The 11,135-nt window shown below is 62.6% G+C and overlaps 1 protein-coding gene across 1 annotated transcript in view; it reads right to left on the reverse strand.

The window, feature by feature from the left end:
- SHANK1 (SH3 and multiple ankyrin repeat domains 1) overlaps window positions 1-11,135 on the reverse strand; it is a 57,085-nt gene that overhangs the window by 36,750 nt on the left and 9,200 nt on the right. The window contains 8 exon segments of the mRNA XM_006144690.1: window positions 1,442-1,468; window positions 1,856-1,931; window positions 2,104-2,217; window positions 5,212-5,405; window positions 6,220-6,520; window positions 6,523-6,549; window positions 6,783-6,849; window positions 7,014-7,091. Coding sequence (XP_006144752.1) covers window positions 1,442-1,468; window positions 1,856-1,931; window positions 2,104-2,217; window positions 5,212-5,405; window positions 6,220-6,520; window positions 6,523-6,549; window positions 6,783-6,849; window positions 7,014-7,091 — 884 coding nt within the window.

Consider the following 11,135-nt stretch of genomic DNA (forward strand, 5'->3'; position numbering starts at 1 on the left):
GGCAGGAGAAGGGGGGCACTTCCGGTCTGGGCCCCCCCTTAACCCCCTCCCCCCTCCAGAGCCCTCCCGCGCAGGTGCAGAGCGAGGGAGAGCCGGGAAAGGGACGCACATCACACAAGATGCCTCGCGACCGCGTGCAGGGACGCGCGGACCCAGCCCCACTGCCCGGCAGGGACGTAGGGTGAGACGCCCGGCCAGGGGACACACCGACCACCACCACAGACTGACAAAGAGCGCGCCTCACCACAGTCTGCAGGGTCCTGGCAAGGCAAGGCCAGGACATTCAGACTGGGCCCAGGACAGTGAGAGACACCCCTCCCCCCAAAAGAAGCCCAGGCCAGGGGGCCGCACCGGCCACAGCGCCCAGAGCGCTGCCACCAGGAAGGAGCAGCAGTGAGGCGGCAGGCCAGGAGGGCCCAGCTGGACCTCCCTCCCAGCTCATCCTGCCCAGGATCACAAGGAGGACCAGGCACTGGGGGGGAGGGGCAGAGAGGCGGGAGGAGGGGGGCCGGGACACACCACTCTCCCAGCAGCACATGGGCTGCCGCGCCAAGACAGCCAGCAGGAGAGAAGGAGCCAGGGCCAGAGGGCCCAGCGCTTCTAGCTGGACTCCCGTCAGGGCCAAGGACCAGCCCAGAGAGACACTGACCAAGACAAGGAGCAGGGGCTGACTGGGAGATGGGGAGACTCGATACTCACTCGGTGCCCAGAGCCGGAGACGTGCCAGGTGAACACACACAATGGTCAAGCACCTCGGACACTCGGGGCGCAGGGGGGCACTCCAGCCCCACCCCCACCCGGCCCACCCCCACTGGCCAGAACACAGAGACGTAGGTTTGGACACAGTTAATGGAGGATGCTACGAACAAGGGACCCTGGCCTGGATGGGGGAGTGGAGGAAGAGAGTCATCTTCCAGACACCAGAGTATGACCCTCCCTCCCCCACAGCCCTGCCCTCTGGACACCCAAGACTTGGGGTCCTCCCCTCCTGTGCCCTCCAACATCCCCAAACCCCAAACCCTGAATTCCAGGCTGATCAGCCCACTGCAGACGCATGCAGACTTGCAGGTGCTAATGTACACGCGTGGTGACATGCAGGGGGACAGACACGTGCGGAGACCGCCTGTCCACAGGTGTGAGCACACACCAACACTTCTGGCAGCACTTGCCCACGGTTCAGAGAAGCACGGTCCACACAGCACACACACGGCCGCAGGTACAGAGCAACAGAGCAAGTGGAGACCCCGGCCCACAGAGTCTGCACTGGGCACCCCGCGGGGGCCGCCAGCCACACGTGCACACAGAGGCGTGTCATGCGTGCCTACGGAGACACATGTTCACGCACTGGGAAACCTCAGCTCTGGTCATGCACACGCACACGTTCATACCCCCCACAGGCACCCCATCCTGACACCGGCCCGCCCCGCCCCTTCCCTCTCACCTCCCAGGGCCAATCCCATCCATCAAGCTTCCGAAGCAAATCAGCCAGCAGCCAGGGAGGGGAACAGTGTCAGTGCACCCCTCCCGCAGGGCCCTGCCCTCTCCCTCCCCACCCCGCGAGGCATGGGATTCGCACACTTCCACTGCACAAACTGCACAGGGACGGGGCTCGTGAAGGAGGGGACCAGGGGACCAGCCAGCTGGCTCCGCCAGGGCCGGGCCGTCTCAGTGGCTGCTAAGGATGGGCCAGGCCGGGCTGTGTAGTCTGAAACCAACTTTGTCTCCTCCCACCCCTGGATAAAGTTTTAGGGGGAGCAGGGTAGAGAGGGGACTCAGAGGTGGAAATATTTGAAGGAGCAGAGTGAACGGAGGTTGAGGTGCGAAGGGGAGCCCCCGAGGGTGTAAGGACATTTACCTTGGGGCATCGAAGCTGTCGTAGGAGCCCACGGTGTAATGCCGGAAGAGCCTCTTTGCCTTGTCACTGCGACTTTCTGTAGGGGATGAGGGACAACCCTGGACTCTCACTTTGGAAACCACAAGGCCACCCCCAAGCTCCTGGCTCAGACCTTCCCATCTACCTGCCAGCACCCCATCCTCATGAGGGGCCAGAAGGGACAGGAGAAACTTGGGGTGCACTGAGGACACTTGGGGCTTTGGTGTTACCTTGCTTTCCCTCCTGGGAGCGGTTCGCCACCTCTTCCAGGCAGTCAGAAGGGAACCAGCCGACACGACCTTTGACCTGGCCTTCCCAGAAGCCGCCTTCCCCGATGCTCAGAACTGGCAGGGGCGAGGACACAGAAAGGCAGGTGTCTCTGCTGCCCAGCCCCCAGCACATGGACCACCTTCCCGTGACTCCTGCCCCTGGGCTGGGGTCTCCTTGGTGGCCGTCTGAGGAGGGGTTTGAGTCTCACACTTGCACTCTAGCTTTCTGGGCCCAATGGGGACAGCTAGAAACACTGGACAAAGATTGGGGTACATGTGTGGGACATGTATCCCAGCTTAGGTTGGGCCTGGCCTCCCCGGCAACTGGTCACGGCCCAGCTCTGTAACTGCCCTGAGCACTCCCAGGCAAGGTGGACTTGGGGCACTGCTTCTGGGATAAGCTCCCACCTTGCCGTCACTGCCCCTGCCACCTCCTGTCTCCTTGCCAGTACTCTGCTGTCATTCGCTTCTAGACCCCTCCCACTGCCTCTCTGCCAGAACCACCCCTTTCCTCTGTCCATCACCTGGAACTACAGCCCACTCCCTTCCAGCCCCGCCTCCCAGCCACGCGCAGTTAGCAAGGATGGCCGGGGGCTGCTCGGCAGCTCCCACGTGGGCCAGACCCTCAGTCAGACCCTCAGCACACGCTTTTACAATCCCTGTTTTACTAGGGAACACTGAGGCTCAGAGAGCCAAGGTCATTTGCTCAAGGTTACAGAGCTGGGAATGGACAGACCCTGAGGAGCCTGTCTCCGGAGCTCAGCTGCCTCTCCCGCAGAGGCTCCTCAGAGGCTCCCTTTCCCCCCACCCCCTGCAACAGCGACTCAGTCCCTGTTGTCCCTCCAGTGTCCCACCTTTGTTGTATTTGCCCTCCTCGCTCAGCCTTCACACCTACCCAGGGTAACAACTGTTCTCTGTTTTATAGGTGAAGAAGCTGAAGCTAACACGGAAAACCCAGTGCCCAGGGATGGCTTGGGCCCTGCAGGCCCGGCCATGCTGGGTGCTGAGCTGCGGCCTTCACCACGCACAGCCTCCCTCCTGGAGGGCGGAGGAGGGGAGCTCAGGTCAGGGGAGAGCAGGAGACAGGGTGCCAAGGGCTCGGCTTCTTAGCTGGCTCTGCCAGGCCTGGCCTGCTGGTCTGTGGTCACCCGCCTGTTCACTGAGTCTTCCTTAGTACCACTGAGGCTGGGACCAGAGTAGACCCAGCCCACAGCCAGCGCGGCCCTGGTGGAGCAGCAGGCCAGTGGCTGTCAGAGCTGAGGCCGGCACTCAGGGGGAAAGAATAGGGTGTCTGGAGAGTGGCGGGGTGGGCGTATGTGAATTAGATGGGAAGGGGGTCCAGGAAAGTGTCCCCCAGGATGCGATGCCAAGGCTGAGACCTAAAGGATGTGGTTGAGGCCAACCTAGGATTTGAAGAGGCGGAGAGTAAGGGATTCCAGGGAGAAGGAAGCGCATGCAGGCAGAGTTAGGTCCAGCAAAGGGTGTGAAGCACTTGAGGAACAGGGAGAGGGAGGGCTCTGGGCCTTGCGAGTGCAGGAGAGAGCAGCATGAGAGTAAGGTCAGCACGGAGGGCAGGGGAGGGGTTGGGGGCCCGGTCAAGGCCTCGGGCGTGGGCTCTCTCAGAGCAGAGAGCACCTGCTGCCTCACTGGGTGTGAGGAAGCCGGTGGTGCCATGGACATGGGTGTGCCTTGATGCAATGAAGTCGCTTTGGGGAAGGGGGGTCTACGGAGAGCAGGGTGTCCTCGGCTTGCTCAGGACTGCTGGGCGTGGAGTTCGGAAAGAACTCGTCCATGCTCTGCCAGAACAAGTGGTCCCTCAGCCCTGGCCTGCTCCCGCCACGACACGCTTCCCAGCACTCTGGCTCTGACGATGACTGCCCCACAGCTAGCTTCCGCTTTTGGCAACCCCTCCATTCATGCCCCCCGCACGCGTGCGTGCAGGCCTTCCGTGTGCGAGGCCACGGACCTGGGCCCTGGCAAACCGGAGACGCGTGACCCGCAGCTGTGCCTGCGTGACCCAGCAGCTGTGCGGGCTATGGGAGACAGACCACAAAACACGCGATGCACAAGACCTGGTGCTCAGCCTGAGCAGCCCTCAAGGCCCACTCGGGCCCACTGCCTGCCAGAGGCCCCCTCGCTTACCCAGGCTGGCCTCCAACAGCCCGAAGTACGCACCCAGCGGTGGTCTAAGTACTTTACACCAGCCGGCGCCTCTCGTCTTCACAATGGCTCCGTGTAACACATGAGGAAACGGAGGCCCAGAGGTTGCCTCCCCGAGGTCACCCCGAGCGGTGGAGCCAGGATTTGAACACGGTCAGCCTGGCTCTCAGCTATCGCACTGCTCGGCTCAGGGAAGCCTGGAGTCTGGCAAAGAGCTGCTGCTCGGCCTCATCTTAACTCCCACATCTACACTCGCTTCCCGTGCTCCAAAGGCCGTTTTGTCCAAGCAGCAGCCCCGTGAAAGCCACGAGCGGGGACTCCAGGCACCATCTTCCAAAGACAGAAAAGCAACAGAGATGAACCCCGCGAAGAGTAGCCACTGTCGAGGGCCCTCGCCCTGGCTGGGCTCCACACCTGCCCGTCTCGTCTCGGCAGAGCCCGCAGCAGAGCCCCGCCCATCCTCAGATGAGAACACCAGGTGGAGGCGGCCGTGACACCATGGCTGCTCGGCCTCACACTCCATACGGTAAGGGCCAGGCCACGGGGGCCTGGACTGCGTGTCACTTCCCTACGCGATGCTCGCTCATGTGCCGTACAGGGTTCAGGACACCTTCCCGGACGGGCCATCAGCGTCCAGTGAGACTGCCCGAGTCAAGTGCTCAGCGGGGCCTGGCATGGGCTCAGTGTCCCTGGAGGCTCACCGCTGCCCCTCTGCCTCGATACTGCCCCCTGCAGCGTCGCCACCACAGCTCTGCTCCTCGGAGGAGCGCGCGCCCGGGCTCCAGAGGCCTCCGAGGGCTCGCAGCATCCTAGGTGCTGGAGGGCAGGTGCCACCTGCCCAGCCTGGCCCCGCAGCCCCGCCAGACGCCGGCCTCACCCTCGCTCTCACCCTAACGCCGGCCTCCTTACCTTTGATCTTCTCTCCCTTGCTGAGGGAGATCTCCCCCTCAGCCTGGGCCTGGTATGACTTCACAGCCATGAAGGAGCGTCCGGGTACCGCTGAGTAGAGCTTCCTCCGCCTGCCGCGGCTGCCCAGGGAGCCCCCAGGGCCCCCTGAGCCCCCTGTGCCCCCGGCAGGCCCTTCCCGGGGCGTCCCGCTGGAGCTGAAGACACAGAGGGTGTGAGAGGCAGGGGGGGGGGGGGGGGGGGGGGGGGGGGCACCTCCAGGAGAACAGGGCTCCTTGGGTAGGGGAGAAGGATGGAGCATCGGGGTGGGGAGCAGGTGAGTCGGTCTCCTAGCTCTGGTGTCTCCGAAGGGAGAGGGCATTGGGGGTCCCCTCTGCCTTCCTGCTGCTGCCTCTGCCCCCTCTCCTGCCTCCTCTTCTGCTGGGCCCTCTGCGGCCCTGCTCGCACTGCCTGCTCCAGCTTTCTGAGGCTGAGCGCATACACCTCGCAACTCCGGCCTCCCCTGGTCAGGCCTGCTCCTCTGCCCACCCTGCCCAGCCATGGTCCCTCTTCCTCAGGACACACAGGCCCCTCCACCATCCTTCTGGTCCACCTCACCCTGAGTGCCCCCCGCCCGCCCTCCCTGTGTCCTCAGAGTCACCTCTCTGCGCTGGCTTCCTGTCCTGCAGGCTCACGCCGGAATGCCCTCCCCACTGCCCTGCCACCCACGCCCTACACTCTGCCTCTCACCTTGCCCTGTTACTGTCTGTCCTCGGGGCTGGAAGTGACTCTCTGGGGGGTTCTCTTTGCCCCCCACCCAGTCCCAGTCACGGAGCAGGCACTCGGCTGAAATTCGGTGCACTTGAGGAGGGGGCCAAGGGTAAGCGCAGCCCCTCTCGCTCCCCCGGGTGGACGGGGACCCACCAGGCACTGGCAGGAAGCCAGCAGCTGGGTGGCCTCCGGGAAGTGGCAGCTCTGGGGAGGGACTCGGCAGGGTTGGGGACTGGTGGCCAGGGCTGAGTCTTCCCCTACCTGGGCCGTCCGCGGGGCTGCCTCTTGGCCTCCTCGGGGTGCCTCCCCCGAGATGGGGAGCGAGCCCGGGCGCCCCGGGGGCTGCTGGCACTTCGGAGGGTCCCACTGCTGAGCTTGGTGCTGGGGGCCGGGGGCTGTGACTGGCCCTGTGGCCCCGAGGTCGGGCCAGGGGCCCCGGAGGACGAGGTCCCCGGGGCGGAGAACACCATCCAGTCTGGCAGCGCCATGCTGGTGTCGCTGTTGGCCCGCAGCAGCGCTGGGGGCACCGTCAGCCCTGCCCTCGGGGGGCCCCGCCGCCGGCTGCGTACTTGGGAGACTCCTGGAAGGGCACTGAGAGGGTGCAGTGGAGGGGGGGCAGGCAGGGCCACGTGGGCAAGAGGTGGTGGGGGGAGGCAGGGGGAGAAAGGACCGAGATGAGAAGGGGCAGGGCGCCTGAGTCCCCCCCACCACTCCTCGGACCTTTGCTTCTCCAGGGTTTTCTCAACCCTGCCCTGGCCCCAAGTCAAGTCCCCAGCCCCCCAAGCCCATCACAGTTCTCCCCGTAGCCTGCTGCCTTCACTCACCCACGTCCTGTTCCCGGTGGTTCCGGATCAGCTCCCCCAGTTCGAAATTCCCAGCAATCACAGCCACCTGGGGGCAAGGGGGCAGCTGGTCAGAGGCCGCAAGCGTGGGGGAGTGGGGAGGCTCCCCAGGCCTGGGCTTCCAGCCCAGTAGCCCCCAGACCGCCATGTCTGCCCACGTTCCCAACGGCCCCTCCTTCTCCTGCCTCCCCCCGTGCCCTACGCGCCCCGGACCTGGAATGGGGTCTGCCCGTTGTTATTCTTCACGTCCTTGTTGGCCCCTCGATAGAGGAGGATCCTGGCACAGGTCTCCTGAGGGTGGCCGGTGGCACAGAACAAAAGGAAGAAAACCGAGGTCACTGTGAGCGGACACAGGCGCCACGCTAGGATTTCAGGAATCACCAGGTAGACACCACCCTGCCCGGGACAGCAGCCACTTGCCAGGCGTGGCTCGCGAGCACCCGAAAGGTGGACAGCCCACGGGGTGCACCTGAACCTACGCGGAAAGGGCCCGGGTTCGTGTCTGGGACCTCCCTCTACCCCCCGGGCGCCTGCCAGCCTGGCCAAAGGGGTGGGGAGGTGGGGACGGGTTACACCATGGGGACCTCGTGGGCTCCTTTCTCTCTGTCTCTGATGGAAAAAATAAAGCAATAGGGGCTGGCAGATGGCATGGTGGCTTAGGGCGCTGGACTCCCACGTGGCCAACCGTGGCTCAAGTCCTGGACCTGGTGGCTTGCTTTTTCACTTTCTCTCTCTCTCTCTCACTCACTCTGTTCCTCTCTGGTTAAAATTAAAATAAAAAAGAAAGAAAGAAAGAAAGGAAGGAAGGAAGAAAGATTCCCTCCAAAAACAAATAAAGTTTTTTGCCTTTTTTTTTTTTTTTTTAAAGAGGGGTCAGCAGGTGGTGGGGTAGTGAAGGGTGCTGGACTCCCACATGGCTGACTGCAGTTTGAGTCCCGAACCTGGTGGCTTGCTTTTTCACTTTCCTCCTCTCTCTCTCTCTCTCACTCTCTCACTCTGTCCCTCTCTGGCCAAATTAAAAATAAATAAACGAGTATAAAATAATGTTCAGTAAAATAATTTAAAAAAGAAAGAAATCAATAAACAGTAATACAGCCAGTCCAATCGAAGGTGTGCTGTGTGTGAAATACACCCTGGCTTCTGAGAGTATAAGGAAGAGAACTGAAATATCTCTCATCACGTCTCCATGGTGAAGAGATAATATTTAGGATACACAGTGCTAAGTAAGATGTGTTACTAACACGGATATCGCCTGGCCCCTTTTCCTCTAGTTAATGTGGCCGTCAGGACGTTGAGGGACGTGAGGGGCCCGTGGCGTGTGCTCGACCCTGGCCAGTACGAATGTCCACGGGCCTTCCCCAGCTCTGCGCTCCGACACTGGGCCCCAGGACTGCACGCCGCAGGCAGAGCCGCACACCGGCCTCCACCACTAGATGCCAGCATCGCTCCCTCCCCTGGTGACTCCGTGGCCACGTGTCCCTTGTGAGGGGTTGGGCCCCAGCTGGGAACGTCTACACCTTGTGGAGGGCCGAAGCTCACTGACTGCTCGACAATTCCACGGGATGGAAACCGTCATCCCAATTTTACAGGTGAGGACACTAAGCCTTCTGTGGGAGCCCAAGGTCACCCGGCTGGTGACGATCGGGGCTTGTCAGACCCCACCCTCTCGATCTTCATCACACCCTCTGCTAGCCACCGAGGAAGGGGGACATATCACGAGGGTGTGGAGGGGGCCGGGCCTGCAGGGCCGGGCGTCATGGACACCCGTGTTGAGTGACTGTCAGTGTCAAGCACTCATCGCTCCCCGTCACTCCTGGCATGAAACCCAGCGTCCTTGCCCTGCGCGGCCACCCGCCCTCACCAGCTTCTTCTCCTACCACTTCCCCTGCTCCCAGCGCTCCAGCTGCCTGGCCTCCTGCTTCCTTTGACAGGACCTGCCCCAGGGCCTTCGTGCCAGCCTCTCCCTCTGCCCGGAGCACAGACCCGAGATCTCACTCAGGTGCCATCTCTTCAGAGAGGCCATCTCTGCCCGCCCTGTCCAGAATGCCCGTCCTGCTCCCCAATTCATTTGTGTTTATGTGACTGGCTATGGGTTGGGGAGTCCTTGGAGCCAATGTTCATTTCATTTAAAAAATTTGGGGAGGAGGCTGGCAGGTGGCATGGTGGGTTGACTCCCACATAGCTGACCGTGGTTCAAGTCCTGGACCTGGCAGCTTGCTTTCTCACTTTCCCCCTCTCTCTCTCTGGTTAAATTAAAATAAATGAAGTTATATAAAAATAATTCTTAAAAAAACACATTTTTTGCTATAGGGTACATGAGTGAGAGAGAGAGAGAGAGAGAGAAAGGGAAAGTGAGAAATCCCCCCCTGGTAGGATGGCCCACTGCAATCCTTAGGCTGTCTCTCCAGATTTTGGGCATGCACACAGTGCTTAGCATGTTTTTCAGGCTGCCGGGTCTGGGACTCAAACCACACAGTTGGCGATGTGGGATCCAGCTGCCTTAACCACTGCCCCACCTCGCTGGCCCTGCTAATTTCCCTAACACTGTCTCCGGGAGCCGCCGTCTTCTCTGGCGTGTGTCTCTTCAGTAACCCCCACCCCTTACACAGGGAGGACTCGTCAGCGGTGCCCACCGCCTGGAACCCTGCCTGGCCCACAGCAATGGTTCAGGTGACAGAGGCCAAAGAGGGAACTTCCGCTTCTCGTTGCCTCGGCCTGGCCAAACCTAGCCTGGGCCCCAAGTCCACTCCACTCCAGCTCGCTCTGACGCCATTTAACCAGCACCCGCCGAGCACCTCCTCCGAGGACAAACCCAAGAATGTTTATCAGGGCCCAAGCTACAGCACGGGCGTGGAGAGGGCGGGTCCCGCACCCAGGGCCACACAGCCGGCTGGGGCAGCAGGGACCGAGCCGGTCCTCAGACCCTAGCCCTCATCTGGCTCATGGAATGGATGACTCCGCCTGCCGGACGCACCACGGACAGAGCTTTCGCTCCCTGTGTGCGCCTGTGTTCACACACGCCGTCGCCCGGCTGCCACGTGTGTCCTTGCACATTTTCACACACCCCTACCCGACCCCCACGGGGAGGGGCACGGGGCCAGAGCGGCGCCCACTAGCTCAGGCTCACCCCCCACTCCCACCAAGCCAAGGCGGCATCCGTGTCTAGTGAGTGGCTCCCTCCGCCGGGTGCCCGGAGAAGCTCGTGTTTCCAGGCGTCCTCACACTTACCTCACGCCCCGCAATTATCTGTCTACACGTCTGTCTCCTCGCCAGACTGCAAACTCCCCCCACCCGCCCCAGGGCAGGTGCCAAGTCTGATCATCGCACGGCCCCAGCCACTACCATCCGGCACACAGTGGGTGCTCAAGAAACACGCACAGAAAGGAGGAGGATGGAGGATGGGGGGTTGGGGGTGGCCACGATTCATTTGTTCAAATCATTCATTCATTCAGTCATGCGTTCGCTGAGACGCCGCCTCGAGCTGAGCCATCACCTGTACGTGTCCGGACGGAAGCCTGCACACCCAACCCATCTGCTCGTTCATTCACTCATTCCCTCATGCAACAAAGATGCAGCTAGGCCTACTATGCGCTGGGGCCTCGGGACCGAGAAATTCATAGACCAGGCCCGGCCCTTGGGGAGCTCACCACCTAAATAAAGACCCGGCCTATGGAGAGCGACACCCCAGGAAAGCGGGGCGCAGAGGGAGGAGCAGCAGGGCTCAGTCCTCGCTCCCAGGAGCCTGCCAGCCCGCCTGGGAGGGAAGCCACAGGGCGGACGTGGGAGAGAGCTCACCTTTGTTAGCCACTGTGCCCAGCATGAGCCAGACACGAGCCTCCTGGTCCTTCGGCAAGGTGGGTGTCACTGACCCACTGCTCAGGGAGGGGAAACGGCTGCCCGGCTGCCCACGAGGGGTAACTGGCTGCCACCTCACGCTCTCGCTCGGGCTCCCTGCCGCGGGGAGGGGCACGGTTTCTGTCTGCGGACTGGCCCCACTGGCCCCGGGGTAATGCCAGTTCCCCTGATGGGGGCTGCCTTCTAGGGCGACCACTCAGCCCCTTCGAGCGGCCGACAGCATGTCTGTTCCAGGGAGGAGCAGGGAGTTGGGGCCGGGCTCCTCCTCTCTCCACCGTGCACAAGCCACCAAGTCAGAGGACCGAATGTGTGCCAGGGAGCGGGCCCAGAGGTGCCAGCACCGGGTCGGTGCGGTCTGACAGACAGGGCCTCCCTCTGCGCAGGGCTGCAAGCTCGCTGCCGTGGACTGCACATGGCCGCGGGCTGCACATAGCCATCGGCTGGGGGGGGGGCGCGGCGACACCCCCCGCCCCGCGAGCT

This window comes from Tupaia chinensis, unplaced genomic scaffold, assembly GCF_000334495.1.
Source record: "Tupaia chinensis unplaced genomic scaffold, TupChi_1.0 Scaffold000129_1, whole genome shotgun sequence".
Lineage (NCBI taxonomy): Eukaryota > Metazoa > Chordata > Mammalia > Scandentia > Tupaiidae > Tupaia > Tupaia belangeri.